This window comes from Trichomycterus rosablanca, chromosome 14 (genome assembly GCF_030014385.1).
Source record: "Trichomycterus rosablanca isolate fTriRos1 chromosome 14, fTriRos1.hap1, whole genome shotgun sequence".
NCBI classification, from domain to species: domain Eukaryota; kingdom Metazoa; phylum Chordata; class Actinopteri; order Siluriformes; family Trichomycteridae; genus Trichomycterus; species Trichomycterus rosablanca.
The window spans coordinates 36,551,690-36,573,129 of record NC_086001.1 but is presented as its reverse complement, the minus strand read 5'-3'; the positions used below and the strand labels follow the sequence as shown (position 1 = coordinate 36,573,129).

General features: G+C 48.3%; 3 protein-coding genes across 8 annotated transcripts; 1 reads left to right on the top strand and 2 right to left on the bottom strand.

The window, feature by feature from the left end:
- Positions 1–8: 8 nt before the first annotated feature.
- Positions 9–12,409, bottom strand: nvl (nuclear VCP like). Of its 3 annotated transcripts, none has more exons than XM_063008781.1 (21): positions 12,134–12,409; positions 11,274–11,344; positions 10,423–10,475; positions 10,191–10,281; positions 10,034–10,106; positions 9,680–9,910; positions 8,762–8,882; positions 8,532–8,608; positions 7,036–7,170; positions 6,783–6,884; positions 6,540–6,657; positions 5,080–5,224; positions 4,514–4,961; positions 4,322–4,426; positions 4,165–4,227; positions 3,959–4,078; positions 2,069–2,168; positions 1,880–1,986; positions 1,720–1,796; positions 1,252–1,480; positions 9–117 (listed from the first exon to the last, which is right to left on the bottom strand). In XM_063008781.1, exons 1-21 carry the CDS (start codon positions 12,188–12,190, stop codon positions 73–75), a joined length of 2,568 nt encoding a protein of 855 aa, XP_062864851.1. In that variant the 5' UTR covers positions 12,191–12,409; the 3' UTR covers positions 9–72. The 3 variants fall into 3 exon arrangements, with proteins under 3 accessions (XP_062864851.1, XP_062864853.1, XP_062864852.1); XM_063008783.1 differs by having other exon boundaries at positions 8,762–8,879; XM_063008782.1 differs by having other exon boundaries at positions 9,680–9,907.
- LOC134326623 (acylphosphatase-2-like) lies at positions 11,267–19,706 on the top strand. 3 transcript variants are annotated; one of them, XM_063008789.1, is made up of 4 exons: positions 11,267–11,341; positions 18,548–18,564; positions 18,643–18,752; positions 19,504–19,706. In XM_063008789.1, exons 2-4 carry the CDS (start codon positions 18,562–18,564, stop codon positions 19,616–19,618), a joined length of 228 nt encoding a protein of 75 aa, XP_062864859.1. In that variant the 5' UTR covers positions 11,267–11,341; positions 18,548–18,561; the 3' UTR covers positions 19,619–19,706. The 3 variants fall into 3 exon arrangements, with proteins under 3 accessions (XP_062864859.1, XP_062864857.1, XP_062864858.1); XM_063008788.1 differs by lacking the exon at positions 11,267–11,341 and adding an exon at positions 18,200–18,326; XM_063008787.1 differs by lacking the exon at positions 11,267–11,341 and adding an exon at positions 18,189–18,326 and having other exon boundaries at positions 18,548–18,752.
- On the bottom strand, positions 12,546–17,740 carry LOC134326620 (kelch-like protein 33). Of its 2 annotated transcripts, XM_063008785.1 has the most exons (8): positions 17,307–17,740; positions 16,490–17,115; positions 15,781–16,223; positions 15,046–15,168; positions 14,798–14,917; positions 14,317–14,567; positions 14,068–14,238; positions 12,546–13,991 (listed from the first exon to the last, which is right to left on the bottom strand). In XM_063008785.1, exons 2-8 carry the CDS (start codon positions 17,109–17,111, stop codon positions 13,466–13,468), a joined length of 2,256 nt encoding a protein of 751 aa, XP_062864855.1. In that variant the 5' UTR covers positions 17,112–17,115; positions 17,307–17,740; the 3' UTR covers positions 12,546–13,465. The 2 variants fall into 2 exon arrangements, with proteins under 2 accessions (XP_062864855.1, XP_062864854.1); XM_063008784.1 differs by lacking the exon at positions 17,307–17,740 and having other exon boundaries at positions 16,490–17,202.
- Positions 19,707–21,440: the final 1,734 nt, after the last annotated feature.

Sequence of the window (21,440 nt, the reverse complement as noted above, 5' to 3'; positions counted from 1 at the left end):
CGTCCGTGTCGAGTTTGATCACGTTCACGTTTTATTTGGTGGGTCCTAGACGCGGGAAGGGACGCGAGGTCTTCATCTGCTCAGGGATTCTCTCAGCTTCTCGTACATCGCCTGGTCCTGCACGGAGAACACGAGCAAGAGACGTCAGATCTCACGGTTCCTCACATTTACCTCAAATACTTGGCTTTAAAGGTTAAAGTTCCTCTCAAGGTTTTTTAGGGTGTCTGTGGTATAAAGTGCCGTCCAGATACTTTTGACCAGGTGGAATAAACCTCAGCCAATCAGCACCATCCAAATACCATAATATACAGCAGGATGGAGGTCCTGCTCACTCTAATTCCTCTCAAGGTTCCTCAGGTTGTGTGTGGTATAAAGTGCCGTCCAAATACTTTTGACTAGGTAGAAGCTTAGCCAATCAGCACCATCCATATATCACCATATACAGCAGGATGGAGGTCCTGCTCAACCTGGTTCCTCTCAAGGTTTCTCATCGTTTCTCTGGTAAAAAGTGCCGTCCATATACTTTTGACCAGGTGGAATAAAGCTCAGCCAATCAGGACCATCCAGATATTATAATACAGTAGAGGAACTAGGCTGAGCAGGACCTCCATCCTATAAAGGTTCCTCAGGGTGACTGTGGTAAAAAGTGCCGTCCAAATACTTTTGACTAAGCAGAATGAAGCTCAGCCAATCAAATACCATAATATACAAGAAGATAAGGGTCCTGCTCAACCTGGTTCCTCTTAAGGTTCCTATCAGGGTTCCTCTCAAGGTTTCTCAGGGTATCTGTGTTAAAAAAAAAAGTGCCGTCCTAATACTTTTGACCAGGCGGAATAAACCTCAGCCAATCAGCACCTTGCAAATGTTATAATATACAGCAGGATGGAGGTCCTGCTCACTCTAATTCCTCTCAAGGTTCCTAGCAAGGTTCCTCAGGTTGTGTGTGGTATAAAGTGCCGTCCAAATACTTTTGACTAGGGTCAGAATGAAGCTCAGCCAATCAGGAACATTGAAATGTCACCATATACAGCAGGATGGAGGTCCTGCTCAGTCTGGTTCCTCTCAAGGTTCCTCAGGTTGTGTGTGGTGTAAAGTGCCGTCCAAATACTTTTGACCGGGTGGAATAAAGCTCGGCCAATCGGCTCCTTGCAAATATCATAACTTAGAGCAGGATGGAGGCGTCTGTGGTAAAAAGTGCCGTCCAGATACTTTCGACTAGGTGGAATGAAGGTTCCTCTCAGGGTTCCTCACCTTTTTGGAGACGGACGGCCGCACCTTCTTGAAGGCGTCTTCGAAGTTCTGCCTGCTGACCCGTACGTCCTGGGCGGGACCGGGGGGGGCGGTGACGGGCGGGTCTGTGGGGGGGGCGGAGGTGGAGGTGTTGTTGTTACCTGAGGGTCCGCCGCCGGTCCGGGAGCACAGACGGGCTCGTAGGGCGTTAACCGAGGCCTCTCGGACCAGCGCCGACAGGTCCGCGCCCCTACACACACACACACACACACACACAGTGGATCATCTGTGTGTTCAGGATTAGAAGTGGTGTCCCAATACTTTTGATCATATAGTGTATGATAATGTGTGTGTATATATACCGTATATATATATATAAGATCAGATTCAGAACCTGCTGTGAAGTACGGTGGTGGGAGCATCTCTGCATACGCTACCTAGCGACGCCTTAGCAACAGAGTGCCGGTGTTGGGTGGCGGTTATACTCACGTGAAACACTCGCACCGGTCGTCGTGGGCGATCTCCGCCAGGCTCACGTCGGGCGCCAGAGCGGGTCTGGTGCCCCCCTGCGACACATTCCACCACACCGTTAACCTAACCGCGACGCTGGCGTCCTCCGCTCGGCGCGCTAGCCTCTCTCTCCACTCACCTTTGTGATGGTTAGCAGTATGGCGTGTCTGTCCTCTGGGGGAGGTAACCCCACGTACAGGGTCCTATCCAGGCGGCCCGGGCGGAGCACGGCGGGATCGATGATGTCTGGGGGCGGGTCACGCAAGCGTCACAAACGACCCACCAATAAATAAACGTGGCGATTAAAGGGCGCGGCGGCGTTTCTTACCGGGCCGGTTGGTGGCGGCCATGATGAAGACCTGCCGGCGCGACTCCAGGCCGTCCATCTCCGTCAGCAGCTGGTTCACCACCCGCACGCTGGCACCGGACTGACCGCGGGCAAACACAACACGTACACACGGTCAGCTCATCTCTAATCCTTTCTCATGTACCGGAAGTATCCGGGTCGGTGTGGTTGCAGTTTGGCGTCCACATACTTCTGGCCTCGGTAAACACTGAACTATCTGACTGATCTGGCTCATCGTTTGGGTTTGGTAGTTTTGGTCATTTTTGTAGTTTTGTTTATACAAACTACCAAAAACAACCAATTCAATCAAAAACTACTAAAACAGACCACCAAAACTACCACAAACAACAAACTACCAAACAGCAAAAAGTGGTTTTGGTTAATTTGGTTGTTTTTGTAGTTTTGGAACTGGAGTTAGAACTTGGTGTAGTTTTGGTAGTTTTTGTAATTTTGGTTGTTTTAGTACTTTTAGCAGGTTGGTAGTTGGTTGTTTTGGTAGTTTGTTGTTTTGGTAGTTTGTTATGATAATTTTGTCGTTTGGTGGTACTTTGTTGTGGTAGTTGTTTTAGTAGTTTTTGATTGGTTTGGTAGTTTTGGTTGTTTGTAAAAACAAAACTACAAAAACAACCAAAAACTATTACAACAAACTACCAAAACTACAAACGCTTTGCTTGTTTGGTTTTGGTGAGCTTGGTAGTTGTTGGTAGTTTTGGTTGCTTGTTTCGGTAGAGTTAGTAGTCGATAGACAGTTTTGGTAGTTTATGTAATTTGGTAGTTTGTTACGGTAATTTCATGGTCGTGTTAAGTTTGGTAGGTTGGTTGATACTTTGTTTTAGTAGTTTCGGTCTTTTGTACAAGCGAAACTACCAAAACTACCAGACCTTTGGTTGTCTTTGGTAGGTTCGTTGTTTTTGGTAGTTTTGATTGATTGTTTTTTAGTTTAGGTAGTTGTGGGTAGTTTTTGTGGTTGTTGGTTGTTTTGGTAGTTTCTGGTAATTTTGTAGTTTTGTTAGATTTGGTAGTTTGTTTTTGATACTTTGTTTTTGTAGTTTTTGATAGGTCTGGTAGTTTTTTTATTGGTTAGTAGTTTAATGAGTAGTTTGGTAGGTTTGGTAGTTTTGTGGTTGGTTTTGCTAAGTTTGGTAGTTTATTGGTTGGTTTGGTAGTTTTTTGACGATTTTAGGTCAGTTTTTTTGGTTGGATTAGTAGTTTATTGGTTGGTTTTGCTAAGTTTGAAATTTTTTTATTAGTTTGGTAGTTTTTTGATTACTTAAAATCAGTTTATTGGTTGGTCTGGTAGTTTAGTGGTTGGTTTTGCCAAGTTTGGTTGTTTTTGGTCAGTTTGGTAGGTTTTTTATTACTTTTGGTCAAGTTATTGGTCGGTTTGGTAGTTTATTGGTTGGTTTGGTAGTTTATTGGTTGGTTTGGTAGTTTGTTGGTTGGTTTGGTAGTTTTGTGGTTGGGTTGGAAGAGTTTTGATTACTTTAAGTCAGTTTGTTGGTCAGTTTGGTCGTTTTTTGATTACTTTTGGTCAGTTTGTTGGTTGGTTTGGTAGTTTTGTGGTCAGTTTGGTAGTTTTTTTTATTACTTTTGGTCAGTTTGTCGGTCAGTACCTCCTGATCTGTGGTGTCCTGACCGCGTAGCGTTTATTGGGAGCTTCTGAGCTGAAGCCTCATGCAAACACACGCAAATCAGGACGCGGCTGAATGGAGACGCCACGACCTGCTCCATGCAAAACGTTAGCTTTAGCGCGGGCGGGCGTCGGCGCGAGTCGATGTGGGCGTGGGGAGCAGACGGACGTGAGCGAGCCTCCGTGTGGGGGGGAGGGCGCGTGCTGGTCCGTGGGAACCGGGAACGACTAAACGGACTCACCTCGTGGCCGGAGCGCCGGGGGCAGAGGGCGTCGACCTCGTCGAAGAAGATGACGCACGGCGCGGAGTTGCGCCCCCTCTGGAACACCTGGCGGACGGCCCGCTCGCTCTCGCCCACGTACTGCGGGAGAGAAAGAAGGCGTGGTCAGGCTCGGCCCGGGGCGGGGCGGACGGGCGGGCTTTCGGACGGGCGCTCGGGTCGCTCACCATGTTCAGCAGCTCGGGTCCCTTGACGGATATGAAGTTCAATCCCGACTCGTTGGCGACGGCCTGCGGGGAAACGTCGAGGGTCAGTCCTGCTAGCATGCTAACACCTTGCACTGGCGGAGGAGAGCCGCCGCGCACTAGCACAAGGTTCACTTACTTTCGCGAGCAGGGTCTTTCCACACCCCGGGGGTCCGGCTAGCAGCACTCCGGCGGGGGCGTTCAGACCCAGCGCCCTGAACTGCTCCGGGCTCCGGACGGGCGCCTAAACACACACACACACACACACACACACACCGTGTTACAGAAGGGTGTGGGTTCACATCCCCAGGGTCTTATCTGTGCGGCGTACCAGGATGGCCATGGCCAGCTCGTCCCGGATGTCCTGCAGGGCGCCCACGTCCTCCCAGGTGACGTCGGGCACGGTGGCGAACCCCTCGCGCTTGGCCGAGGGCTGGACGCTGCCCAGCGCCGCCCGGAAGTCGTCCATGAGGACGCAGAGCCCGGCGAGCTGGTCCTCGCTCAGAGACTCGCTGGTCCTCAGCAGGCAGAGCAGCCGCTCCAGCTCCCCCTGCTGGCCCGTCGAAGCGTCCGAAGCCTCCGCCACGCCCCCCTCCGCTCCCCCGGCGTCGCTCGGCGTGCCCGTCCGCCGCAGCAGCACCCTGTTCACGGCGCTCATGGCGGCCTCGCGGCACAGCGCCATCAGGTCCGCGCCCACGTAGCCCGGGGTGAGGCGCGCCAGTTTCAGGAAGTCGAACTCCGCCGGGAGCTTCAGCCTGCGACAGAGAGTCTGGAGGATCCTGCCGCCGGGAATAAACAAACGTGACAGAAATATACGGACGCCCTCTCGATTATTATCATCTGAAAACCTGTTGATCACAGTGGTGGACGGAGTAGCTGGATTACCAGTTCTCCTACCTGAGTCGCGCTCCCTCGTCGGGGATTCCCAGACAGATCTCCCGGTCGAAGCGCCCCGCCCTCCTCAGAGCCGGGTCTAGAGAGTCCGGGCGGTTGGTAGCTCCGATCACCAGGACCTGCGCCGGGACGGAGAGGGAGTTCAGATCTGTGGAGGAAAGGCGGGACATCAATCACCGAGTGTTGCTACCAAAAACACCAAACATCGATATTCTGATTTATATCATACTGTCCCAAGTTCCTAATAAGCTTCCCAAGAAGGTTCCTAATACGGTTCCTAAGTAGGTTCCTAAGAAAGTTCCTAATAAGCTTCCCAAGAAGGTTCTCAAGTAGGTTTCTAATAAGGTTCCTAATAAGGTTCCTAATAAGCTTCCCAAGACAGTTCTCCTAAGAAGGTTTCTAAGAAGGTTCCTAATAAGGTTCCCAAGAAGGTTCCTAAGCAGGTTCCTAATACGGTTCCTAAGTAGGTTCCTAATACGGTTCCTAATAAGGTTCCTAATAAGCTTCTCAAGAAGGTTCCCTAGAAGGTTCTCAAGTAGGTTCCTCATAAGGTTTCTAAGAAGGTTCCTAATAAGCTTCCCAAGAAGGTTCTCAAGTAGGTTTCTAATAAGGTTCCTAATAAGATTTCTAATAAGCTTCTCAAGAAGGTTCCTAATAAGCTTCTCAAGAAGGTTCCCAAGAAGGTTCTCAAGTAGGTTCCTAATAAGGTTTCTAATAAGCTTCTCAAGAAGGTTCCCAAGAAGGTTCTCAAGTAGGTTTCTAATAAGGTTCCTAATAAGGTTTCTAATAAGCTTCTCAAGAAGGTTCCCAAGAAGGTTCTCAAGTAGGTTCCTAATGAGGTTTCCAAGAAGGTTCCCAAGAAGGTTCTCAAGTAGGTTTCTAATAAGGTTCCTAATAAGGTTTCTAATAAGCTTCTCAAGAAGGTTCCCAAGAAGGTTCTCAAGTAGGTTCCTAATAAGGTTTCCAAGAAGGTTCCCAAAAAGGTTCTCAAGTAGGTTTCTAATAAGGTTTCCAAGAAGGTTCTCAAGTAGGTTTCTAATAAAGTTCCTAATAATCTTCTCAAGAAGGTTCCCAAGAAGGTTCTCAAGTAGGTTCCTAATAAGGTTTCCAAGAAGGTTCCTAATAAGGTTCCTAATAAGCATCTCAAGAAGGTTCCCTAGAAGGTTCTCAAGTAGGTTCCTCATAAGGTTTCTAAGAAGGATCCTAAGAAGGTTCCTAATAAGGTTTCTAATAAGCTTCTCAAGAAGGTTCCCAAGAAGGTTCTCAAGTAGGTTTCTAATAAGGTTCCTAATAAGCTTCCCAAGACAGTTCTCCTAAGAAGGTTCTCAAAAAGGTTCCCAAGAAGGTTCCTAAGAAAGTTCCTAAGCAGGTTCGACCTTCTTGATGACCCCAGAGTGCACGTCCTAGGACCCGAACCCGACCCCTCATGTGTAGGTGGTGTGTGATATCTTGATGCCACTCACCGTCCATGCAGGTGAGCAGCTGGGCGACCATCCGCCGCTCCATGTCCTTGGATGCCACCTCTCGCTTGGGCGTGATGGCGTCGATCTCGTCTATGAACATGATGCAGGGGGCGCTGCTCTGTACACACACACACACACACACACACACACACACACACTGAGCAGATCCGGTTACGCACGGTCATGATGACCACGCCCACTCGCCACGCCCACTCACCACGCCCACTCGCCACGCCCACTCACCACGGCCTGCTCGAACAGCTCGCGCAGCTTCTGCTCCGACTCCCCCGAGATGCCCGAGACCAGCTCCGGGGCCGAGACCTTCAGCATGGGCAGGTCCATCTCCTACAACCACAAACATGCTCGTCTATTAGTGATGCTCCCACCACCGTACTTCACTGTAGGTTTCATGTTTTTGCTTTTTGTACCACTATTACGTGCCCACCTTTGGGCCCCTGAGCGGTAGTATTAACGATGCACCCGCCGCCACACTTACCCCGGCGACGGCCTGAGCCAGGAGCGTCTTGCCACAGCCGGGCGGCCCGTGGAGAAGGAAGCCCCGGGGCGGCACCACCCCCAGCTGCTGGTACACCTCGGGGTGGCGCAGGTGGATCAGCAGCTTGCACAGCTCCTACAAAATAGAGACCAGGGTCAAACGGATAACCATAAGTTTGTGGACGCCCCGTCTAATCACCCTCTGTCGGGCCCCTGAGCAAATGAGCAGGTGTCTACATACCTTTTTTTATACTAAGAAGGTTCCTAAGAAGGTTCTCAAGAAGGTTCCTAAATAGGTTCCCAAGAAGGTTCTCAAAAAGGTTCCCAAAAAGTTCCTAGAAAGGTTCCCAAAAAGGTTCCTAAGTAGGTTCCCAAAAAAGTTCCCAAGAAGGTTCCTAATAAGGTTCTCAAGAAGGTTCCTAATAAGCTTCCTAATAAGCTTCCTAAGAATGTTTCTAAGTAGGTTCCCAAGAAGGTTCCTAGTAAGGTTCCTAAGTAGGTTCCCAAAAAAGTTCCTAAGAAAGTTCCTAAAAAGGTTCCTAAAAAAAGTTCCTAAAACGGTTCCTAAAAAACTTTCTAAGAAAGTTCCTAAAAGGTTCCTAAAAAAGTTCCTAAGAAGGTTCCTAAAAAAGTTCCTAAGAAAGTTTCTAAGAAAGTTCCTAAAAAGGTTCCTAAAAAAGTTCCTAAGAAAGTTCCTAAAAAGGTTTCTAAAAAAGTTCCTAAGAAAGTTCCTAAAAAAGTTCCAAAAAAAGTTCCTAAGAAAGTTCCTAAAAAGGTTCCCAAAAAAGTTCCCAAGAAGGTTCCTAATAAGGTTCTCAAGAAGGTTCCTAATAAGCTTCCTAAGAATGTTTCTAAGTAGGTTCCCAAGAAGGTTCCTAGTAAGGTTCCTAAGTAGGTTCCCAAAAAAGTTCCTAAAAAAGTTCCTAAAAGGTTCCTAAGAAAGTTCTTAAAAGGTTCCTAAAAAAGTTCCTAAGTTCCTAAGAAAGTTCCTAAAAAAGTTTCTAAGAAAGTTCCTAAAAAGGTTCCTAAAAAAAGTTCCTAAGAAGGTTCCTAAAAAGGTTCCTAAAAAAGTTCCTAAAAAGGTTCCTAAGAAAGTTCCTAAAAAAGTTCCTAAAAAGGTTCCTAAAAAAGTTCCTAAGAAAGTTCCTGAAAAAGTTCCTAAGAAGGTTCCTAAAAAAGTTCCTAAAAAAGTTCCTAAGAAAGTTCCTGAAAAAGTTCCTAAGAAGGTTCCTAAAAAAGTTCCTAAAAAGGTTCCTAAAAAAGTTCCTAAGAAAGTTCCTAAAAAGGTTCCTAAAAAAGTTCCTAAAAAGGTTCGGGATGGCGCAGGTGGATCAGCAGCTTGCACAACTCCTAAAAAAGTTCCTGGGTGAACAATGGGAAACGGATAACCATAAGTATGTGGACGCCCCCGTCTAATCACCCTCTGTCGGGCCCCTGAGCAAATGAGCAGGTGTCCACATACTTTTGGTTTGATAGCGTTTGAAAGTCGGGACGCACCGTCAGAGTCTCCTCGTTGCCGCCCACGTCTTCGAACTTGACGCTGGAGCGCTGAAGCTCGGGGGTCTTGATCCGACCTGAATCAGACACAAACGTTAATCATCAGCTGTACCGCTTCTCTTCCCCTGTAACCGGGTTCGTACGGAGATCCCCGTCATCCCCCCATCAGCCAGCAGAGGTCGTGAGCGCAGCAGTCGTGTTATGAGGAACTCCGCCCGAAAACGCCGCACCTTTTTTAGCCGCCGCCTCGGCGTCGCCGTCTTTGCCCTCCGCGTCTCTTCTTCTCTTCTCTTTCTTCCTGCTCCTCCTGGGCTTGTGTTCGGGCTCCGGCGCCGGCGGATTCGACTCCTTCTGGAATGAGGATGGTACGAGATAAAGCACACGTGGTCAGAAGTATTGGGACACCTGCGTATCGTCCCAAAAGTGTGTGTGTGTTTATGCTAAAAATCGCTGCCTTGTGTCTTTGTAGCATTATTATGATCTACAGTTAGTGATTGTATACCCACACCAGTGCCTGTGTGTGATGCTCCCACCACCGTACTTGAGGAGCACATTAGCTACAGTAAGTGATTGTATACCCACACCGGCGCCTGTGTGTGATGCTCCCACCACCGTACTCGAGGAGCACATTAGCTACAGTCAGTGATTGTATACCCACACCGGCGCCTGTGTGTGATGCTCCCACCACCGTACTTGAGGAGCACATTAGCTACAGTTAGTGATTGTATACCCACACCGGCGCCTGTGTGTGATGCTCCCACCACCGTACTTGAGGAGCACATTAGCTACAGTTAGTGATTGTATACCCACACCGGCGCCTGTGTGTGATGCTCCCACCACCGTACTTGAGGAGCACATTAGCTACAGTCAGTGATTGTATACCCACACCGGCGCCTGTGTGTGATGCTCCCACCACCGTACTCGAGGAGCACATTAGCTACAGTCAGTGATTGTATACCCACACCGGCGCCTGTGTGTGATGCTCCCACCACCGTACTTGAGGAGCACATTAGCTACAGTAAGTGATTGTATTCCCACACCGGCGCCTGTGTGTGATGCTCCCGCCACCGTACTCGAGGAGCACATTAGCTACAGTCAGTGATTGTATACCCACACACATCATGAACGTATAATAATGAGAGCCTCACGTCTGCCCTGGCGGTGCTGGCTGGCGCCTCGCCACACAGATCGATCAGTCCGCCCTCCTCCCGATCTCTGCTCCCGCTCGTATCGATGAACCACCCGCCCGGCGGCGGCGGCGACGCCCCTGTAGCGGGGGCGGGGCGGGGCCCTCTCCGCGGGGCCCCGTCCTCCGGGGCCGCCGGGTTCCCCCTGGAGTAGAGCGACTTCAGGGAGCCGTTCATGTGATCGGTGCTCTGCTGGAGACGAGAAACCGACAACACTCGGGGTCAGGCGGAGGGGGGTCACATGACTCGGGGTCAGGCGGGGGGGGGGGGGGGGGGGTCACATGACACGGGGCGTGGCGTTTCGATGACGCTCACCTCGCGTTCGGTGGAGTCCTCGTCCTCGTCCTCCTCGCTGTCGGTGCTGTCGCTCGGGGCGCCGCCGTCCTCCCTGAAACACACCGGGAACAACAACTGCTCAACACACGTCCCGCCCCCTAGTGCTCACGTCCCCCAGTGGCTGCGCGTCACTTACCCAGAATCCTCCTGGCTACGCCGCGCCCTCTTAGCCGAGTGTTCCTCCTCCGGCGGCGAGAGTCCAGACTCGGTGTGTATCACGTCGTACACTGCACACACACACACACACACACACACACACACACACACACACACACACACACTCTTATATAAACAGTGATATCTCGCTCTGGCGCCCCCCGGTGGTGAACACTGGTAACACAGGATTAGATCTGATCTGGTGCTCGTACCTTTCTCCACCTGGATCCTGAAGGCGGTTTTATTCCGCCGGCCGTAATCGATCCTGCCAGGGTCACGCCATCGAGTCACCGCCGAGCACCATGGGAAATAAATCAGACACTAAATCATTATGATTATTATATTATTTCATTATAAATATAATAAATATGTCTAATAAATTTTTAATACATTTTAAATTGTTTAAAATTGTTATTACTTTCATTATTTGTTTTGTTAATATAATGTTATTTATTAATTTATTTTAAGTGAATTTTAAACATGAATAATTAATTATTATTGTATTTCATTATCAGTTTTATTATTATAACGTTTAAAATTATTATTATTGCAAATTTCATTATTATATGTAGCATTATTATTTAAATGACATTTGTATTGGATTATTATTATTTTTTAATTATTATTTTCCTAATAAGTTTTATGATAATGAAGTTAATAATAAACCTTGACTGATATAAGCAGTTTGCACTAAATCATATTTAGCTTTATTATGTTAATGACATTTTAAATAAATAGTACTTTTTCATTACTGGTTTTATTATTTTTACATTAATTTCAATAATTTTATATAATTATTTATTAAATTAACTGTATTACATTTTATAAGTTTTATTATCTGTTCGTATTTTATATTATTCTTCATTATAACTTTCTGATTTTATTATTTATTATAATCACTTATTATTATTATATACTTTACATTATAATTTTATTTACATTAATTACTATTTATTACATTAATTGTATTATATTTTATAAGTTTGATAATCTGTTAGTATTTTATATTATTATTTATTATAATTATTTATTATTATTATTATTATTAAGTGGAGATTCTGACCTGTAGAGCCGCTGAAGATCCGCAGCCACGGCTGAAATATCCACGTACTGACTGTTACTGGACTTCAGGTACTAGAACCGAACAGACACAAAGGGGTTCATGTTTAATATTCTCACCTATTCAGGGTCAGGGGTCACCAGCCCATTTAAAGAAGCATTTCGGACACAGTCCGGTTAAACAGTTTTTAGGACACAGCCCGTTTAAAGAAACATTTAGAACACAGCCTGGTTATAAAGACATTTAGGACACAGCCCAGTTAAAGAAGCATTTAGAACACAGCCCAGTTAAATAAAACACAGCCCGGTTATAAAGGCATTTAGGACACAGCCCGGTAAAATAGAACACAGCCCTGTTATATAGGACACAGCCCGGTTAAATAGGACACAGCCCGGTTAAATAGGACACAGCCCGGTTAAAGATGCATTTAGGACACAGCCCGGTTAAATAGAACACAGCCCTGTTATAAAGGCATTTAGGACACAGCCCGGTTATAAAGGCATTTAGGACACAGCCCGGTTATAAAGGCATTTAGGACACAGCCCGGTTATAAAGGCATTTAGGACACAGCCCGGTTAAATAGAACACAGCCCTGTTATAAAAGCATTTAGGACACAGCCCGGTATAAAGGCATTTAGGACACAGCCCGGTTATAAAGGCATTTAGGACACAGCCCGGTTATAAAGGCATTTAGGACACAGCCCGGTTAAATAGAACACAGCCCTGTTATATAGGACACAGCCCGGTTAAATAGAACACAGCCCTGTTATAAAGGCATTTAGGACACAGCCCGGTTATAAAGGCATTTAGGACACAGCCCGGTTATAAAGGCATTTAGGACACAGCCCGGTATAAAGTCTCACCTGTTGGACTCGGTGTTTGAGCCGCTGGTCTGTAGCTCCTCCGCTCCTGTTCTTCATCTTTATTACATCAAAGTCGCTTCATTTATCATGAATTTAATCCAAATAAAACTGAGCTAAGCGGCTAATTAGCCTAGCATGCTAACGGAGCGAGGAGAACTTCGAACAGAAACACGAACCGTAAACCAACACAGTAAAGCGGAATAAATGAGCGCGTTTCTGAGAGAGAATAAACACTTTATACCGTAAATGTAGGTTTATAATAATAATAATAATAATAATACTATAGTAATAAGAATCACAAACACATAAGAAGCATGTGAGCGTTATTCAGCGCGCCGGTGATTCTGTGAGCCTGAAGCTCTTTGCTGCCACCTGGTGGTACAAACACGCACAACACGCTCATTCACTCACCACACAGCTTTATTAATACATGGAGGTCAAAATGCATTTATTTTAACACAAACGACTCATTTTCATGAATATTTTAAGCAGTTCTGATGTTAAAAGTCTAAATTGTGCTTTAAGTTAAATTAAAATAAAAATAATATATAATAATAGTCATTTAAATCTAAATCAGTCGTGTTCAGAGTTTAATGCTCCCTTTATGTAAACTAGAATGAATATTTGGCGCCACCTGGTGGTAAATTGGTGGAACTGCATTGCACTTGGTGCCTCAATAAAAAAAAAAAAATAAATAAAAAAAAAAGCCTGGCACCCTTGACCACCCAAATCCTACCCTAGAAGAGATTCAGAAACCAATACATGCTTTTATAATTAGTAATATAAAGCATCAGGACTCCCCCTCCCAAAATAAAATAAAATATGAGGTTTAACTGCAGTGAAGTACTAAGGGGGCGTCTAAAAAGTGCATAAATGTTAAACTGCATTGAAGTAAGGGAGCGTCTTAAAGTGCATAAAGAAGTTAGAGAACGTTTAAAAGGGCCTGAAGCTTAAACTGAATCTAAGAAGTAAGGGAGCGTCTTATAAGTCCATGAAAAAAAAAACTGCATTTCAGTAAGGGACCATCTAAAAACTGCATAAAGATTAAACTGTGTTGAAGTTAGGGAGCGTCAAAAAAGTGCGTGAACCTAAAACTGAATCTAAGAAATAAGGGAGCGTCTAAAAAGCACATAAAGGTTAAACTGCGTTAAAGAAATTAGGGAGCGTCTAAAAAGTGCATAAAGATTAAACTGAATGAAAGAAGTAAGGGAGCGTCTAAAAAGTGCATGCCTAAATGAACCATTCTCATCTCTAATGCCGCCGCGTACAGTCCATCAACAGATACTTCTCACTGCATTTAATGGAGAACAACAGCGTCCATGTGAAGGCAGCCTAGCCCCAGAGGTTTGTGGGTAACTGAAGCGTACATGCCGCCAGGTCGGCATACGGCCGCGGCATAGTTCCCAGTTTCTCCCAGGAATCATCCTGCGGGTCGTAACGATACACCCACGGAGTGTCGCGCGCCGTGTCGGCCGAGGAGCCGCCCAGGACGTACAGCCGGCCGTCGACGGACGTGGCGGCGGGAGATAAGTGGGGTCGAGGCAGCAGGGCGAGGCGCGTCCAGCAGTCGCACGCCGGACTGTACGCCTCGCATTGTAACTGGTCTCCGAAACCCGGGCGCATGGGCTGCAGCCCTCCTGCCACGAGCAGCCGGTTTCCTGCGGCCAGCATCACGTGACCCGCACGTCCGGATCCGCACGTCATGGGGGCTCGGGCGGAGCAGCCGTCGACTGGGTCGTAGCGCCGCAGGGAGGAGAGGCAGCGCAGACGAGTGTCGCAACCGCCCGACACGAAGATCTCACCGTCCAGAACGGTAGCAGCGTGGCCACAGACGGGCGTGTCTAAAGGGTGAGCCGTCCTATCGAGAAGCAGAGATCCGGGTGAAATATTCGCTAAAGAAACGTTCTAGAAGCGGCAGCAAGCGTGAAGCGTACCTCCAGGTATCGTCTTCTGGTGTGTAGTACTCAACCACGTCTAGGTAGTTCGTGTCATCACGGTTGCCGCCCAGGACGAACACCTTGCCTCCTTGACACACGGCTGCGAAATAGTCCCTGGGGTTGGCCATGTCTGCCAAACGCTCCCACTTCCTCTGGCCAGGGGTAAATCTAAAACACACACCCCCCTCACACTAAGGGTAAAATCCCGTATTAATAAACAAATAAAACGAGCGTTCCCTCTTTTACCTCACCGCAGATTTGAGTATATCCAGCTTCCCGTAGTACTTGCGACCCCCCAGTACGTACAGGTCGTTATTAAGAACGCACGCGCAGTGCCGGAGTCGAGGGGGGTCCGGGAGCCGAGCCAGGGGCCTCCACTGTATCGTCCGGATGAGCTCCTCGCCAGCCAGGAAGCGCCGAGCAAACCACAAGCGACTGTTCGTCTCCCGGCGCTCCAGATTGTCATCCACGCTGTCGCCTCCGACCAACACCAGCGCCTGTCAGAGAAAGGGACGCTTTCGTTTACATCCTGGTACCGGAAACCATGAGGCGGTCTTGTTAAATAAGGCTCTACTTATTGGGGCACACTAGCTTGCTAAGATGATGCACTCTAAGTGCAGGTCCCAAGCCCGGACAGAAATAGGAGGGTTGTGTCAGGAAGGGAATCCGGAGTAAAAACTGTGAGTCTGGTTTGAAGACCAGATCCGATATGGCGAGCACATCGTACCTGCTTTGGAACACGTGGCTTACATCCTAACGCGCCGTGTTGGCCTTCCAGAAGCTTCCTCACGGCGTCCAAGACTTCTCTTCCCTCTGTAATCCTCCGCAGCAGTCTGCAGCCCTGAACCTGTAAGAAGGTCAGGAAGGAAGGAAGGAAGGAAGGGTCAATGGTTTAGAGTTGATAGTTATTAAGCCGCTATCGCTACGACTAACCGGTGAGGTGACCCGTTAGAGCACTACTTTGTACTGTTGTACCTCCTGCAGCTCTTGTGGGGTCATTAGGGGGAATCGGATCTTCTGGAGAAGCTGTGGTAGACTGATTAATCGGAGTGCTTGATCCTCCTCTACCCAGCTCACCGCAGCCCGGAACGCCACCACCTACAGGAAGACAGAGGGTGTGATTTGAATGACGTTCTTCAACATGAGAGACGGAATACGGCGCTAAAGCAAGAGCCGGAACTGAGACAAGGAAGAGCAGCAGGTCAACAGTGGCCGCTGGAACTCCGGTGTGGTTGCTCAGGGTACCAGCAAGAGAGTCGAGGAAAGCTCCTCAAGGTACTAGCTTTAGGAAAGCATTTTGGGGTACAAGCAAGGGAGTCGAGGAAAGCTCCTTAGGGTACCAGCAAGGGAGTCGAGGGAAGCTCCTTAGGGTAGCAGCAAGGGAGTCGAGGAAAGCTCCTCAACATATCAGCAAGGGAGTCGAGGAAAGCTCCTCAGGATACAAACAAGGGAGTCGAGGAAAGCTACTCAAGGTACAAGCAAGGGAGTCGAGGAAAGCTACTCAAGGTACAAGCAAGGGAGTCAAGGAAAGCTCTTTGGGGTAGCAGCAAGGGAGTCGAGGAAAGCTCCTCAAGGTATCAGCAAGGGAGTCGAGGAAAGCTCCTCAGGGTACCAGCAAGGGTGTTGTGGAAACTATTTTGGTCAGGGTGCCAGCATTATGTTAGCGAATAGTATGCTTTGATTAAGAGCTTTCCAACCGTACAATCCCACCTCAGAGTCGACGATTAGCTCGTCGCCGTCGAGCAGACGCTCCAGCAAAGTGCAGCTGAGATCCTTAAAGTTCTCCGTCTCCAAGAGCCCCTGAAAGTGTCCCAAAGCGTACTCCACCGCAGCCCTGCGGAGCTCCTCCAGCCCGAAAGTCTCCGCTAGAAGCAGAGCGTCCAGACACGTCGTGTCATCCATGCGATCCCGAAGAAATTTCAGGCACAGCGTGTTCGCCCCGGGAAGCTGGAACTGCAGCGTTGCTTCCGTCAGCTCCCAGACGTTCCGCCAGTTCAGTCTTAACTGTCCGGTGTAGATGAACTCGAGCAGAGATCTCAGCACCGGGGATGCTACGCCCCGGAGACGCACCACCTCTTCGTTGGATTCACGTAACCCTCCGCAAAGAAGAGCTCGGAAGTAGTCCCCCCCTGCGGCGAGAACGATGCGGTGAGCTGAGAGAGAAAGAAGAACAGGAATCCAGTGAGCGGTAATCAGACTGCTGAGATCTGGGGATCTAGGGTTCGAATCTCTGCTGTGCTATCAGCCGGTCGAGTATCTCCGCTGACATGATTGAATGGCTAATGCTTAGCAGTTTGGAGACACACTTGTCGCCTGGCAAGAAATAGGAGGGTTGCGCCAGGGACTATGCCAAGTCTGGAATGCAAACCAGATCCGCCTTGGCGACCCCTAAATACGGACGCAGCGGAATCACGATTACCTGGGATTTGTTCTCCAGAGTCAGCCTCCATGATGACGTCGCAACCTACACGTCTCTCCCAAAGTGTCTTGATCACGTCGAGGTTTCTTCCCCTCTCCACCCTTCCGTTAGGTGGATTCCCAGCCTTGCGGACCTGCGCCAGTCGCTCTGCCTCCAAGCACCCGCAGGCTAGCAGGGCCTCCTTCGGATCTCTGGCTTCGTCCGCTTCTCCAGAGTAAGCGAAGCACAGCACGGCGTCCAGTCCCGCGGGGGACACGCCGCCCCCGGGCTCCGCCAGCTCGTCGACGTCCACCCTCGTTTCCCCGGAGCTCAGCCACTCTTCCGCTTTCCGGCTGACCGAAGCGAGAACGAGTTTGTGAACCCGGTGGGAGTGACCGGAGACCTGGAGGGTGCAGTCCAGCAGTAAGCCGCGAGCTTTTAAATCGTGGAACGAGGTGAAGAGGGAGTCGCAGTGGGACGGAAGGAGCATGGTGTGGAGGTCGTCTCTGTGGAGGGTATCTGGAGAGTTCCTTTCTGCTCCTCGGCGTCTTGATTCGTATCCCCGATCAGGAGGAGTGGACGCCCGCTGACTGAGCGTTAGCCGTCGCTCCTGCTTCTTCTCTCGGGTTCGGTGCAGAGGCATCGTTCTGTAAACGGATAAAGAACGCCTGTGACTAAATACAATCCGAGCCATCGAGGGTTTCGCTCAAGGGCCCAACAACCAGTCCAGCGACCTTCTGAATGCTCAGCAACGTTCAGTGACCTTCAGTGCCTCAGACTGTCAACACTAAAATAATAGTTTGCTATTTATTTGTAAGGACTTGCTGCCACGACTTACCTCCGGTTGCCACAGGACTCGACCCAAACCAAACAGTTCACCACCGAGTGAAATCCGAACCTAAATCCCTCTGAAGATCCTTCCTCGCTCTCTGAAGCCTGGAGTTGGGGTGCTAATAATAGACGTTGGCACTCTGAGCATACCGATGTGACTCGACTCTGCAGCGGAGCACCGAGAGTTCGGATGTCTCCAAATCAGGGTCGATATTTTACCGAAACTTCATCAGTCCTGACCAGGGTGACACGGGGGCAGGAATTCCAACCGGACACCCAGGGTGCCAATGCATCACAGGGCGAGAGAGATCTGTAACTGGAGGCGAGATTTGAACCTAGTCGTCTGGGACTCTCGAGTCCTGGCGTTTCGCTCCACCCACACTATTAGGTAGGAAGATGTTTCAGGTCCTCGTGCAGTATGCGTTGTGGGACAGCGGCCTCTGCTGGCCAGTTGAGGCACTGCGCAGAGATGATGAATAACGGAGAGCAGTGCGCAACCCACCTCACGTAGGTGAAAAGTAGCGATCCATAGGAGGGGCGTGTCAGGTACGGCTCTCCTGCAGCAGCTTGGGAACTGGATACGACCCAGTTAGGGATAGCTAGAGTATACGCTATAGCGTTTACCATCTACAATCCATAATATTACCGAATGTGCACAGGCTTCCTGCAGAATGTAGTCATGGAGGAGCGCTCGCCTGATGCTCTAACCTGCCAATTCTACGCCTCTCAAGTTCAAATCCCAGACGGCGCTGTTGACCTGGCCGGGCCTCCAAACAGGCACAGTCGGTTTCCTTCAGCCAGAGCCGGCCGGAGTTCCCCCATACCGGACTGTAAATCAGGCGGGGCTTTTAGCGGCAGGGCGTCTATAAATAGTTTTGCGGCGGAGGCCAAGTCGGCAGGGCACTCGATCCCGAGGCTATATCCTCGCACCAGCGCGGTCCGGAGCATTCCGGAATGTCTGAGGAGAGCGGTTCAGGCGGCGGTGACCTGCGCTCGGTGGATTTCGAGATATTCGGTCACGTTCAAGGTACAGATTTACTCTCCCGCCGCATTATTGCTCGCTGTACCCCCTCACCCCCTCGCCCCCACGTTTAGAGCTGCTTGTCGAATCGAATGGTGCCATTATTAAGAACGTTGGTGCAGGATAAGTTGAGTTCTGGCAACCTGTGACACCTCTTAGAAGGTCGAGGTTGCCATGTATGCAGCGGAATAACTCCACCTTTCTGTTCGGTTCTGTTTTCTCCACAGGGGTCTGCTTCCGGATGGTGAGTAAACTCCCCACTTTGGATACGTCTCGTTCCCCGTGGGCCTTCCCCAAACTGTTGGTTTCCTGTGTCCCTCAGTACACCGAGAGGAAAGGACTGAACCTGGGCGTGGTCGGCTGGGTGAAGAACACCGGCCGCGGCACCGTGGTGGGGCAGGTACAGGGGCGCCAGGATCTGGTCCAGGAGATGTGAGTGATGAGGACGTTCACACACACACACACACACACACACACACACACACACTCATATTCTTATATACTGTAGATACACACACACACACTCATATACTTATAAAGATACACACACACTTATATAGATACACATACACACACACACACATGCGCACTTATACATTTACCTACGCACATACACTCATATTCACATTTACATGCATACACACACACACACACACACACACACTCATATACACACATACACTCATTCATGTACACTCCTACGCACACTTCACACACACACACACACACACACACACACACACACACACACTCTAACAGCAGCTGCTCGGTGATTATCTCTCACATCTCTGTATGTACCTGGACATTCACTCAGAAGGTATTTTGGTCGCGTCCCCTCTCATTGTAGTTGGAACGAATTCGGTTCTGATCTTGAACCGCTTTGAACCGAACAGGTTCCCGGCTGGAACCGAAGAACAGTTGTTGACCCTGTAGATGTTAGAATTCGCTCACACACACACACACACACACACACACACACACACACACACACACACACACCCTGCCCTGCTTTTACTGCTTTCTGGACTATTTTAGGACCGCTGCAGGACCCAGGGGCGGCCTGACCCAAATCAGGCTCCGGAGAGCCAGAGAAAAGAGGACGTCTCGGTAACCAGAGAAAATCAGTCAGCCTGAATCTCTGAGCGGCCTTCCCTAAACTGTTGATGGTTCTTCTTCTCCACAGGAAGATCTGGCTCAGCAAGGAGGGAAGTCCCAGCAGTCGCATCACTCGGGCCGTCTTCAAAAACGAACGGGACATCCCTAAACTGGAGCTCGCCGGGTTCTCCACCCGATTCTGACGCCCGCAGCCCTTGACGGAATTACGCCACGTCCCGAAAGTTTATGGACACCAGATCCATATATAAATAAATAAACTCTCTTGTACTACCTGTGTCCAAATATTTCTGGTTTTATATATAAGGTGCATCGCTTTATATCGTCCTAATACGTTCCTGTTCCTGCAGACAAGCAGAAAACGCGAGGAATCGAAAGTCTTCGGACGCCAGATTGAAGTAAAGCTGTAAAAACTGAGAGAACAGCCTGTGCTGGTCCGGATTGTTTACCTTCCTCTAGCGAAAGCACATCAAGTGAAAACATGTCGCTCTTACAGTCTCATAATAGCACGATAAGTTAGATAAACACGGTTCTTCTACCGTAGGTGACCTTGTTATCTGAGCGGGCACAAATCCCCACAGACGCACTCCAAACCCTTGTGGAAAATCTCACGTTTTTTAAGCTTACGGTCACGTTTCTTTACACTGTTGACCTCATAGTGAACAAAAGACACAACGTTTAATAGATAGATTATCCTGGTGATGGTGGTGCTGACGGTGAGATCCGGGATCCAGGGTTCGAATCTCGGCAAAGCTACCGACAATCCGTATTCACTACAATGTAAAAACGTGCTAAAAAACATTTTTAATAGTTCATATGTTGCATTTTATAATTAATAAGTTTCAAACAGGCTCAGAAACAACACTACTAAGATTTATTTATTTTATTTTATTTGTTTTGGAGATTATGATTAAGGATAGTGAAATTAGCATTCATAATAGCGTTAGCTTTAGCACGATGTAGCTGCAGTACTTCTCATGTCTGTGGGGGGAAAAAACGAAACAAAAATACTAAATATTAAATAAAATACTAACAGAATAATAATAATAATGTGTGTGTAATTTATTATAATTCTATTCAATTTTTATTTAATTTTATTGTTGTTTTGGTGATTAAGATTAAGGTTTTGGTGTGTGTTTAGGGTTCATAATTAGCGTTAGCATTCGCGCTAGCATTTAGCACAATATAGCTGCAGTTGTTCTCATTTCTGTTGAAAGAAACTAAATAAAACACTAAATACTAATAAAATACTAATATAATGATACTAATGTGTGTGCATTTGTTTGTGTTTTATTAATTTCATTAAATTTTTTAGTTGTTTTGGAGACTTAGATAAAGGATTTGGTGTGACGTTAGCATTTATAATAGCGTTAGCATTAGCACGATGTAGCTGCAGTAGTTCTCATGTCTATGGAAAAACGAAATAAAAATGTTAAATACTAAATAAAATACAAATAAAATCTAACGTGTGTGTGTGTGTGTGTGTGTGTGTGATTTATTTCTTTTATTTTAAGATTAAGGCTTTGGGGTAAGCATTAGTAATTAGAGTCAGCACTGTGTGTATGGGGATTTGTGCCCGTTCAGCACTGCTGTTGATCACCCCGGGCTCTGCTGCACTTCCTTCAGAGCAGAAGGGGCTTTATACTTAAATCCGGTAAAGACCAGAACGCGGTGGGTACTTGTGCCAATCTGTCCCGGTTACATAACCACGATCCGGCACCGATCGCCGCCTCCGGCTTTTGTCCGCGCGCCCTGGTATTTATTCCGAGTGTCGTGGTTTCCATAGCGACGAGAGCGTTTCTGTGCCAGCGTAGTAAAAATCCTCCCGCTTTAGCAACCGGGCAGCGGGCACCAAGCTGCTCCCATCCGGCGTCCTACATACAGCCGGGAAAGGGAACCGGACCGGTTCTCCCAGACCGACCGCTGGGTTGACGGACAGGCCGAGACCGGGGATCCCGGGGGCCCCGGATAACAGAGTGGCCCCGAGCCAGTGAAAGATGAAAGACA